This window comes from Ursus maritimus, unplaced genomic scaffold (genome assembly GCF_017311325.1).
Source record: "Ursus maritimus isolate PB19 unplaced genomic scaffold, ASM1731132v1 scaffold_25, whole genome shotgun sequence".
NCBI classification, from domain to species: Eukaryota; Metazoa; Chordata; class Mammalia; order Carnivora; family Ursidae; genus Ursus; species Ursus maritimus.
In genome coordinates, this window is record NW_024425008.1 from 33,795,560 (window position 1) to 33,808,360 (window position 12,801).

Consider the following 12,801-nt stretch of genomic DNA (forward strand, 5'->3'; position numbering starts at 1 on the left):
CCCCCCCCCCCGACCGCTTGCACTCTCTCTCTCTTAAAAAACATGGTATTATATACACACTGCTCTGGAACCTTTGACCGTAGTATATTATGAATATCTTTCTACACGTCGTCTCCTTTTGACTCCCAATGTCAGTGTTATCCCCATTGCTGGAGACACTTCCCTTCTTCCTTTCTCACTGGTGCTGAGAAGTGGGTGAGCTTCCAGCCCAACCTTCTTCCAGGCAGTGAAAAAACTGCAAGGCCCAAGATTCACAGGCAACCTTTCCCACAGGCAAAGCTTTGAATGCGATTAGGCCTCCAGAGCGTGTGCTACAATGAACAAAATGTCAGCGGGCCCCTGAAGACGCTGGCGGGTGGCGCCCCTGCATCAGCTCGCCTGGTGCCCCGGCAACCGCACCAGGACTGCATCGCATCCCCGCCAGGGCAGGTCCGGGAGGGGCTGACCACTTTACCAGGGGCGTCCCCTCGCCAGTTCCAGATCAAGAAATCGCTAAAACCCCAAGCTAGGTTTGCTTTGAAAACGTTGGACTCTCAGGGATTTCTTGACTTCTCTCTGAGAGTGGTCAAGCCAGAGACAGTGCAGGCTCCAGAGTCAGGGGAATGATGTACCTTAATGCCCTGAGACCAAAAGCCCAGGGGCCCCGAGCAAGGAATCTCAGGACAGACGGAGACTGGGAGAATGGGAAGACGGGGCAGAGGTTCTGTTTACTTTAAGGCTGCATCCAAAGTGGCCACAACTCAAATGAAATGAAGAAACTAAAGAAAAGGGGCTCAGGAAGAACAGCCAAAGAAGAAAGAAAAGCATGGGGGGGATGGCAAGGCAGGGGGGAAGAATCTCATCTTCCACATTTGAGCAATGAATTACCTAACTACTAAGCCCCAAGAAAGCCTTCCCTCCGGGCCTAGGGATCTCACTCCAAGAACAGATCAGGACCCAGCGGGGCAGCCATGACTTCCCCTCTTCCACTGTTTTCCTCAGGGACACCCTGCTCTCACATAAAATAAATAAGAAAGATGATTCGGGAGTCTGCAGGCAACCTGAGGTTTTAAGAAGTAATAAAGGAAGGCTCCCAGAAGTTTTGCTTGGTCTCTAAGTGCTTTGGTTTTGCATTTCCATTTGAGACTCCCCAGATATGAACACAGGTCTCTCCGCTCCAGGCGTGGGGGGGGGCGGGGAACAAACTTGCATTTAGGATTCTTCAACGAATTTATGCTATTTCTGATGGCGGCAACTACAAAGCCGGTCAGACATGGTGGATCTTTTCCCCACAGGTTCTGTTTCTCTGCCCCTTTCTGGAAGTGCCTGTTTGGTCACTGTTGTGGCCATGACGTGCGCAGCGTGGGTTTCCAGTTCCGATATGACTGATCTGGAACTCTGCACTGGAAACTGTGGTCTCACACCCAGCTGAGGTGGCAGTCACCCCGGGCCGGGACACGCACCCGGCCTGCTCCTAGCCACAGCCAGTTTGAAGCAGCAACCGTAACATGACTGAACCAGAATTAAATCCTGTCGGCGCACGCGTGCCTAAGGCAGGAGGTTCCACACCGGGCACTCGAAATCCAGGACAGACAGAGCTCACTTCCACCCCTCTAGAAAAGCACTCTGGCTTCCGGACTCGGTGAGCAGCCGGGGAAATCGCCGGGCCCCCGCCAACAGCCCCCCCCCCGCCAACGGCCCCCCGGGCTCACCTTGAGCATGCAGCGCGCGGTGCAGCAGGGGCAGGAGCCCCGCCTGCCAGAAGGAGTAGCAGCCGTCCACCAGCTTGTTGCAGCGGCCCTGAAATCCACCTTCGAAGCGCATCTGCCGGCTGGTCACCCATTGCTGAGAATGACACAGACGAGGGAGAGGCAGTTGTAGGCGGAGGTCCCATCTCTTGGCCTCTTGGCACCGGCAGTCCCAGCGCGCTGGCCGTTACCTCCTCGCCCTCACTGCCGCAGACGCGGAGTGGAGCACTTAAGCTGGACCCTTCAGGGCAACCAGTACTGATCTCGGCTCCGTGCCTAACAGACAACAGACCACCTCTTCCCGGGTTTCAGGTGGGTTCTGGTGCTGACCGGATGAAGAGGCCAAGTTGGCCTGTAAGGAGGCCTGCAAATGTCTTCCCATAAACAAGGCTTACCTAGGAAATGTAAGGCAAGACCAGCAGGGGCTTGTTTCTAACCACTTTCCCTGCTCAGGGAAGTTTATTAAAAGCACTCAACTGGAATTCTGCGCTACATCGCATCAGATGATCTCAAACTGTTCTTTTGACTTGGCACCTGAAGAAATCCATCCCAGGTTTCTTAGCAAGTCACTTGCAGGGCTGGAAGCAGAAGCCATTATCCCAACCTCTGTGCGGTCCAGCCCCTCTGCTTCTCCGGGGGAACCTGGCTGGCTAACAGAAGAAAATCTTTCACTCCGACCCTGTAAAATGGCTCCTGATGTCACTCAGCTGTCACCCATGATGCTGCCCTTCCCCACTTATCTCCAAGTCTCCTGAACACACGCTGCTACCAAGATCAAGATAGCCCTGGGCTTGGCCTCCGGGAATGAGCAGAACCAACTGGCTGAGCAGATAATGACATCTCCATTTCCCTCCCAGGCAGTTCCAGCCACCAGCCACCGACCTGCAGAACCAGGGTGCAGAGCAGGGCACCTCCTCGTCCCCAGCCCCCTACTAGACTGAGTTCCAGAAAGGAGCCACCAAGGACCTTTTCTGGAATGGGGGGTCCAGCCCGCCTTTTAGTTAGCAGTTGTGGAGTTTAGATTATATCCCTGTTCAAGGCAACACTCACCGACAAGTCAAGTCCCAAGTTCTCAGAAGAAAGACATAAAAACTAGACTGCAGGGGCAGGCACAAGTATGTCCCCAGTGAGTCTTCAATGAGCCAGTGCTCTAGGGATGATGCCATTTAATGATAGTAGGCAAAGCATCACTCAAGGAAAGAGAAAACAGGTGCTACAGTGGGGAGTCCATTCTTCATTTTTGTTTTTGTTTTTGTTCTTTGGGTTTTGTTTTTTTAAGATTTTATTTATTTGACAGAGAGAGAGACAGTGAGAGAGGGAACACAAGCAGGGGGAGCGGCAGGCAGAGGGAGAGGGAGGAGCAGGCTTCCCACTGAGCAGGGAGCCCCACGTGGGGCTCAGTTCCAGGACCCTGAGATCATGCCCGGAGCCAAAGGCAGATGCTTAATGACTGAGCCACCCAGGCGCCCCTCATTCTTCATTTTTACTCACCCTACAGACTAAGGGTTGTTTTTTTCCCCCAGACTAATGGTTTTTAAGTCAGACTAAATAATTTTTTCCAGTGCTTAAGCCCAAGGGTTAATTCTCTTTCCCTTGGCTATATGAATTCATAAAATCCTTCAGACATGGGTCCTAGTTCTCCCAAAGTAAATGGAGGGGAGAGAGTGGTTTGGGTAAGAAGGACACTGACATTTATTGAGCACCTACTATATGCCAGGCTGGTTTATGGATTTTTTTTCTCCTTTAACCTTCTCAGTCCAGAGTGCTAACCTCTCCTTTTTAACCTTCAAAAAATTGTTATCTCTACCTTATAGAGGAGAAAAAAACTGAAGCTAAAACAGACAAATTTCCTACAGTCACATGGTTAGGAAGTGGTAGAGACAGGGCTCAAATCTAGACTATTGCCATTGTAACTGAAGCTTCTGCTAATTATATTCCTTATTTCTGCCTGGGAAATGGGACTTTCATATTTCATGCCTTATTGGTGAGCAGATTTTTAAATGTCTAACAAACTCTAAGTCTAGTGCACAAGGCTGGCCATTTCAGCATGAACCTTCCAGGAAAGTATACTATAGGAGGCTTCCTAAGGGTGAGGACAAAATACTGCTGGTCGTGTATCTACAGAGTTAACAGAAACTTTCTTGCAAGCTCATGATGGGTCTCATGACAGTTCCTATGATGAGAGGCTGACATCTGAACTTGGGGAGAGGAGATGAATGTCAGTAGCAGCTGGTTACTTTGAGGTCATGGTCGGGAGCAAATGCTTCCCAGAAGACGGTGGCAGGGGGTGTGTGTATGTTTGTACACGAGGCCTCTGATAATTTCAGTACAACCTAGTGACCCCTGAAGCTGACTGCTTTCTGAGTTCACTCTCAATACTTGTCAGGAACTTAGAGTCCAGACATACATGCCTGGGCTACCTGCTCAACGCAACCACCGTGCTCTGCGCAGCTCATTTAAATGTGGTTACGAAATGTTCACGCACTGTGGTCAGTAATAAAAGCTTGGCTTCAAAAGGCCTGTGAGCCTTCGTATGATGTTTCCTCTGAGAAGATTCTTTCTAAGACACATGACGACTTCTAAATTTAAGAGACTGAAGCTACAGCCTTGGAAGTATGAGGAAGGCACTCTGGCTCATGCCAACTGTGTGAGGGACTCAAGAAGACTGTGGAGTTGGCCTAACACACCACAGAAAGGGTCAGAACAGGAAGATGGAAAGGCAGGAAGGAAGGAGCCAAGACCGAGAGCAGACGTTCACCCCTCCCACTTTCTTGGAACAGCGCTGAGCGCCCCAACAACTGCACTGAAAAGCTTCATTACAGGACATTTAGTTCATGGGCTCAGGACAGGAACTCTGTCGGCCCTTCCCACAGCCAAACAGTCCCAAAGCCTGTGAGTCTGAGCAGTCACATCACCGGGGGCCTGGGGCCCGAGACGAAGAGGGGTCAACAGACACTTACCAATAAGCTCTTCAAGTTCAAGGAACGTTCCTTCTTGAGGATGACCAGTGCGGCCAGGCCACAGAATGTGTAGCCGCCATGGGCTTCCATCCCCGGCACCCCACCAATTCCACCTTCCCAATTCTGACACCTAGGAGATTGAGAAGAGCAGGCTGAATGGTCGGTGTCAACCAACGAGCGGCCGGGGGAGTGGGGACGGGCACAAGTGTGCAACTGTCCTGGATGGCAAAGAATGAGCTTGCTCAGGTCACCACATGAACCATCTCAGCTATGAATGGAAAGATGTCAGCTAATTAACTTATGCAAATGCCTTTCCCTCCAAAAAGGGGGGGGAGGGGACTCAGAAATGGTCTACTTATGTAACAAACATAGTATCTCAAATCTTTGCTTTTAGGGAAAAAGTTATAAAATCACATGTACAGTATGACAACTGGTATTTAAATGTTGTATCTATTGCTAGTATTTTTCCTCTTTTCTGTATTTTCAGAAAGTTTCTATAATGAACATAAATACCTCTATTACCATCAAGATAGACTTATTTTTAAATGATAACTTCCTATACATTCAAATTAGTAATTTATTATTATCATAATTGTTATTATTTGGGGTTACTATATGTTAATAGTGTATTCTCTAGTCATAAAAACACGCCTAATCTTTGGACCGGCAATATAGGGTCATTTCTAGGAATTAATCCTACAAAATAAGTAAAAATGATTCAAATAGGAGATTACAAGAATGTTTACCATACTCCCATTTGTAACAGTGAAATATTAGAAACAGCTCAGGAGCTCAACAGTAAGGGACTGGTTTTATAAATTATGGCATTTTGTACAACAGAAAACCACTCATTTAAAATGATGCCGTGAAGTATAAAGATGTTCCAAATACATTACATGAAAAAAGTTATAAAGTGACAATGTACTGTATAATTCTTCTGGAATTCTAGACAGATAGACACCAAATGTGTGGTTGGTGGTAGATTACAAGCGGTTTGGATGTTCCCCTTTTTGCTTGCCTATAATAAATGTCTTTTCTGTGAAATAAAGAAGTTTTCTTTTTAGTGTATTTTCCTTTGCAGTGTGGGACTGTCCTTCCAGTGCTCTCCGAGTATGCACACGGCCCGCACGCTGCAGGTGTGTCCGCCTCCAGTCCCAGCTGGAGAACAGGTGCACAGGTGGAGAAGCGCTTACTCCAAAACTTGGCAGAACTTCCGGATGGAAGAGGAAAGCAGCAGTAATACTGCCCGTCTTCCAGGCACCTCTCCCCAGAGGCCTGGCATCTTGGGAACTCACAGGCCTTTTTCAGAGCAGCCCCCGGGCCCAGGGACATCAAGTGCAGACTGCCAAGTCAAAAACGGGCTACTGTTCCCTGCCCAGACTCCTCTCCTCAGCACCTCCGTCTCAGGACCCTGCCACCCCCCAAGCGGCGAGGGCTCCTTCCCTCACGTTTGGCCGCATGGAGCAGAGGAATAGCTCAAGTGTGAAGGGTCTGGCGAGTGAGGCATATGCCGGGGCCCTCGTAGCATTTTTCTTTTTCTTAACTTTCAAAAATATTTTTGAATTAAAAAAACCAGACAGGGTTAAAGAATAAAGAATGAGAAGTAAATCTCCTGCCCACCCTAGCCCCCCACCCTCTCAACAGCAGTGCCCTCTCAATTTCTGTGCCTCCGCCTCTCTCTCTCTCTCCACACACACACACACACAAAGTGTGAACGCACATGATTTACATTCCACTTTTCATCCCTTTTTTACGCATGGGAGCAATTTTAATCATTGTAAATTAGTACATTTAGTAAAATTCTTCGGGAGTGTCTTCTAGCTCAACCTAACAGATCGAGCACAAGAGCCCAGTAAAAGGAAAGGAAAAGAACTTCAAAAGGGATAAACCCACAAGGGTAAAGAGCATAGGAGAAGACATGAACACAGACAGGAGATAACAAAATTTCGAAAGCCAGGAAAGGAGAGAGATAAGAAGTAACGGGCCTAACAGATTAGAGAAACCTACACGAGCCCGGGGGCAGGAGGCAACAGAAAGCAGGGAGATGCGCTCCGGGGGAAGGACCAGGAACCAGAGGCACGGGATACCTCGAGAAGTCGCATAGGGTGGACACAAGTTAACTGGCTGCAAATGTAGGTAAGAATCAATGAGACTCCCAGGTACCCAGCAGAACACGGGGGCTTCAGGGGTTTAATCGAGACCATCTAACGCCAGGATATCCAGCACAGCTGAGAGCAGGAGGGACGTGCCACACTGAGCAGGGAATTGCGTGAGAACCTATAATCTGGACGCAAACACCCCCTACCCCATTTCCTCCTAGTATTTCACAAAGCGGGCTGCCAACTTCATACCCCAACCAGGACTCTGGAAGATCCTCCTCCGTGGAAGCAGATACGCCCAAGGGAAAACCCCAGTGGGGTGAAAGGCTGAATGCTGGCACGCTAGCTCTCCACCAGCTTTCCAGCACTTGGCTCCTAACTCCGAACACGGGACATTTCGGCAGTTATCTCACATGAAGGAGAAACTGGAGCAGACACACAAAAATAACTTGGAGAAATAACACAGGGAGCAGACGGAAACTTTTTTTTTTTTAAAGATTTTATTCATTTATTTGACAGAGATAGAGACAGCCAGCGAGAGAGGGAACACAAGCAGGGGGAGTGGGAGAGGAAGAAGCAGGCTCCCAGCGGAGGAGCCTGATGTGGGGCTCGATCCCATAATGCCAGGATCACGCCCTGAGCCGAAGGCAGACGCTTAACCGCTGTGCCACCCAGGCGCCCCTGAAGGAAACTTTTTAGATAAAATATTATATGAGATAAAAATACTGCAAGAAGAAAATATGCCTGAAACAAGAACAGGAGAGTATATTTAAAAAGTATTTATTTTATAAATGAGAATAAAATAAGCTCCGGAAAATTTAAAACAGAATTGCAGAAATAAAAACTCAACAGAAGGATTAGAAAATAAAGGTAAGGGAATCTCTCAGAAAGTACAATAAGAAAAATTAAGGGTGAAAAAATACAGGCAAAATTATTTGAAAAATTAGAAGACCAACCCTACTTAGGGAGGTTGTAAAAGGAGCAAACACAGAAAACAAAGGGAAAGAAATTATCAAAGAAATAATATAACAAAGATTCTTGGAACTAAAGTATATGTAATTGCGGGCTGAATATACCGGCTGAGCGCCAAAAGAGATTAAAAAAAAAAAATCCATATCAGGTTCATCAGCATGAAGTTTCCAAACAGCAAGAATAAAGATTCCAAAAACACTTCTAGGGAGGGGGATATGGCGGGACAGAGAAAAAAAGAAACAAAATACAAGTGTCTGCCTTCAGCTCAGGTCATGATCCCTGGGCCCTGGGATCGAGCCCCCATCAGGCTCCCTGCTCGGGGGGAGTCTGCTTCTCCCTCTCCCTCTGCCTGCCGCTCCCCCTGCTTATGTTCTCTCTCTCTCTCCATCAAATAAATAAAATCTTAAATACACACACACACACACACACACACACACACACACACGACGGATTGGGAATTCAACAGCACTGGGAGGCAGTGGTTAGCGTAACAGGCTTTGACCACTTAACACTCCTTGTATTTCAGCTCAATATCCAATTCAATACCCACCATTTGACATACAAGGAAATCATAACATGGAGATGTGCCATAACTTGTCCAAAGCTACTAAATGACAAAACTGGGATCCAAACCCAGGTAGTCAGAGTTCCGTGTCTAGTAAGTGCCTAACAAACCGACCCTCCTGCAAACACTAGCCACACACTCTGGACAAAATACACAGAAACATTTTTTTCGAGGACTCAGTAGACTGAAAAAAGGCAGGCAGATTTTGGTGGGGATTTAAAAGCTGGAGCAGACGACAGCAGGCAGGCCGTCTCTTCCCTCCGCCACCCTATTTTTTTCTTCCCAGTTTGCACTGAGGACGGTTGGTTGCGGTCACCCAGTGGGGGCAGCGGCAGGTCAGAGGGGTCGGTGGAAGGCAGCCGAAACAAATAGAAGGCCCACCATTTTTCTGGTAACAAGAACCAGGCTGACAGAAACTGAGAAGAAATACCAAAAAGAGGAGAGCCAGAGAAGGAAAACTCCAAATTCCGTGTTTACACGTCACTGACGTTTCTGCCTGACTCTGGATCACACATGCATCGGGCAAACTGAAATCAGCTTCTGACCCGAGAACTGACCAAACAGCGGAGCCACTGCCCAGTGCACGTGCGACAATCCGCGCTTCGGGTCTAACCAAGATGACTGCTGCTAAAACCAAGCCATCAACACTTGTTAGAGCAATCTAACAGAATCCTGTCCCCACGATATACTATCACCATGTCTACAATACAATCCAAAAATTACACGGCGTATGCAGAATCGGGAGTATGTGACATGCCAACTCCAAGATAGCCAGATGTTGAAATTACCACACAAGAATTTTAAAGCAGATATTGTAACTATATATTTACCTCAGGGAAATGGAAAAAAATACACTTGTAATGAATAAAAAGATGGCGACGCTTAACTGAGAAAGAGAAAGTGTAATAAAGAACCAAACCCAGGCAGTTAGCTCAAAAGCCTCTAGTCTCAATCTCTAAACTAGACCTACCTTCCCAGTAAGTATTACACACCAGGTCTTCAGTAAATGTTCGTTATTAATACTGTTAGCCTTTCCACAATGACACCGGAAGCCAGAAGATAATGGAGGAATGCTAAAAAAATCTGAAGGGATACAGTTGATACAGTTTCCAGTTTGGAAATCTCTAACCAAATAAAATCTCCATCAAGTGTGAGACTAGAATAACTATACTGCACAATCTTAAAAATTCATCTCCTAAGTGCTCTCGGGTGGGATCTACTGGAGTATGTGCTTCATGAAAATGTGTAAGAAAGCCAAGAAAAAGGAGGGCAGGGGCTTCAACAAAGGAGAGAAGTGAAGTGAATTTCACGCTGAAAGGAAGCTTCTGGATGCCTGCTGTGCAACAAGCTGAGAGCAATCTGTCCAGACTGAGGCAGGAGGACAGAGGGCTCCAGGAAGGAGAACTCAAAACACACACACACACACACACACACACACACACACACACACACACGAGAACTGATACATTACCTAAAGTGTTTGCATTGAGAGTGATTTTATAGCTCTGGCAGAAAATCTAGGAATAAATTCATGATGTATACATTTTTAAAAAGAGGTAATGATTAATTTGAGGAAAATAAAAATTACATAGGAAAGTAAATATGATCACAGTTTACCATCTGATTTACCTGTAAATTATATTTTCATAGTAATAGGTACCACTTTGGTAAGAATAAAGATGTAAAAAACAAAATAATACAGCTTGGATATTATCCCATAATAGTACATAGGTATCTACTATACCTTTCCTTTTCTTTTTTTTAAATCACGAGATGCTTGAAGCATCTAGGAAAGTACAGCACATAATACATAGAATGTGCATGTATGTAACACCTAGGTTTAATTGAGTCCAATACACTTCTTTCTTTCATTTTGGAGGAATGAACCCTTACAGGTACAGTGGAAGTCTCCCTGGACATGGGCAGGCATCTTCTGATTTCATTTCCTCTGCTCTCCCTGAGAAGTAACCACCATCCCTGAATTTGGTGCTTATCCTTCCCATGCGTGTTTTGAAATCACCACATGTGATTCTTCCCATAAACAATACAGAATTATTGTGCATGTTTTCAAATTTTAAATAAACGTGCTAATCTGCATGTTTCAACGTCCTTTGTTTTAGCTCAGTGTTGTTTCTGAGATCTCTCCATCTGGGTACACGTGGCTCTGGTTCATTCATTTATATTGCAGCGTGACGATACCACGACTCTCTCCACCTTGTGCTTATGCACGTTTAACCCGTTTCTGGGTTTTGCTATCACAGACAAGTCCTACGTGTGTCTCTTCCGTGCATGTGTGTGAGTTTCGGGAGGTGTGCGGTTATTGGGACATTAGCGAGGGCATCTTTAAGGTATTACCAAATTACTCTCCAAGCTGGTTAAATCCATTTAGATGCCCACAAGCACTGTTTGTGCCGGGGGTTGATCCTTGCCAATCTACACAATAATACAACGTTGAAGAAAGTTTGGGGAATAAGCCTGTAAAGTATTTTGAAATGCACACTGCTACCAGCCCAATCCATCTCTTGTAATTTTATATTCCCTTCCATTCCTTTTTCATTTCCTTTATTTTCAGAATCTTGACCACCTGCTTCCTAAGAGGCTGGGACAAATCCCGGCATCTCTCACCTTGCTATCCATTCGGCAGTGCCCTCAAAGAGGTCTGGAGTGATGATGTTGGTCAGAGAAGCTACGGAGGCAGCACAGTACGCGCTTCTGGAAGGACAGAAACAGAGGGGATAGCGTTAAGCTTTAAGGAAGAGCTGAACTAAGGTTCATTGAACTCAGGCGGATTGCTCCCTGCCTGGTAAGCTGCAACCACCTCCTGTCCTCACTCTTGGCACTCGGTCAGTCCTCCTGGGTCTCCGACGGAGAGGCTTGACATTCTGTTTGGATAGGGTTGCTCACAGCATGGCTTCAGAAAGAACATGACATTCTAGTCTGCCTACCTCCACATGGTCAAATCTACATCAGAGGAAATAAGAGCCATATCAATTCATGTCCAAAGGGAATTTAGCTCTTCTTTCAAAGACCTATCGTGGTTCCCAAACTTCCACGGTGTCATTCGGCTATTTCTGATACGCTCGTTCATTCGACGTCAGTCATGTTTTAGACCCAGGATTTCTGTTTATAGCATGGACACATTCAAGTGTCTGCAACAGCCACTCCAGAGCAGGGCACTAGACCCTAATGGCTGCTTAGGCCAGACGAGAGGCACAGGAATACAGAGTCCACTCAGATACTTTCCGTAGGCCTTCAGAGGGAGAAAAGAGCTTTGATTTCACACACCCCACCAGGACGTGTACACACATGCGCGTGCACACACACACACACACACACACACACACTTTTAAATGAAAAACAAAGAGAACATCTTTTTTTTTTTTTCTTAATGTTATCCTACTTGATTTGGAATAATTCTTGCCATTCCATCCTGCCAGCCCTAATTCTTCTCAGGACGCATTTTATTTCAGCTTCTCCCTTTTTTACGGAATGTATCTACAAACCGTGTTTTCTTTCCTTCTACGCCCTTTTCAAATATCCAGCATCTCAGCTCCATTTTACGATGAAGACAAAAACTGTTGGTTCTAATTCTGCTAACAGATCCTTTTTCTAAGGGCTCCTAAGGAATATAAAAGGGAGGAAAGAGAAGGGTCTCGTTTCCATACCGTTCAATATGGACCTAATTACTAAGCCAAACTTAGGAGGTGTTCCGAAGAACTCTCCGCGGAAGCCGCAAGCGTTATTACGCTCCCCCTGCCTTTTGATCAGCTGCTCACGCCGGCCACGGCTCGGCAGAGGCTGAGTGAGCCCAGCGGGCATCAGAAGCGTGCAAGAGTCCCACGTGCCAAACATTATCATCGACCATCAGCTAACTTCAGAGCGCTGATCTCATTTCTTGGAGGTTTTGAGCCTCTCAGAGGGGTTCCACAGTATTTGCTCTTGAACCCTAACGTAACCTCTCAGGTGGAGAGGTGGCCGACAATGCAGTTTGCCTCTCACAAAAGGCAGAATGGAGACGTGATGCCAGAAGCCACGAGTCCTAGATCGCACACTGAAGCGGGGAGGGAACAAAACACACCTTCTTCGTGCCGTTTCTTCCTCTCTCCTTCTAGCCGCTCATCACATCGCTCAAATTTGTTCACTACTCTCCATCCTCTCTGCTGTCCCCCAGATCCAAGGCACCCCGATCAAGCTCCTGCCTGGTCTTCCTCCCTCCAGCCCTGAAACCAGACGACTTGTACTAAAACACTGCAACCTATTCGCTGCAACTGGAGAAGTTCTAATAAAACACAGATCGGATCACCTCACTCCCTACTTAAAACTGGCCAGTGGCTTCCCACTGCTCTTCACCTCCCACTTCTTAAGGTTTCAGGACCCCTCAGTCTGGTCCCAGCCTGCACTTCCACCTTCACTTCTGCCCACAAGGCCTTCTATAAATCAGCAACACGAACCTGCTTTCTTGAACACACCCTATGCCC

The 12,801-nt window shown here is 46.9% G+C and overlaps 1 protein-coding gene across 1 annotated transcript in view; it reads right to left on the reverse strand.

Annotated features, from left to right (window-relative positions):
- LOC103674342 (protein farnesyltransferase subunit beta) overlaps window positions 1-12,801 on the reverse strand; it is a 61,586-nt gene that overhangs the window by 11,268 nt on the left and 37,517 nt on the right. The window contains exons 7-9 of the mRNA XM_040641788.1: window positions 10,949-11,035; window positions 4,688-4,817; window positions 1,692-1,824 (exon numbers count right to left, since the gene is read on the reverse strand). Of these exons, the coding sequence (XP_040497722.1) occupies window positions 1,692-1,824; window positions 4,688-4,817; window positions 10,949-11,035 (350 nt within the window). The remainder of the gene's footprint in view (window positions 1-1,691; window positions 1,825-4,687; window positions 4,818-10,948; window positions 11,036-12,801) is intronic.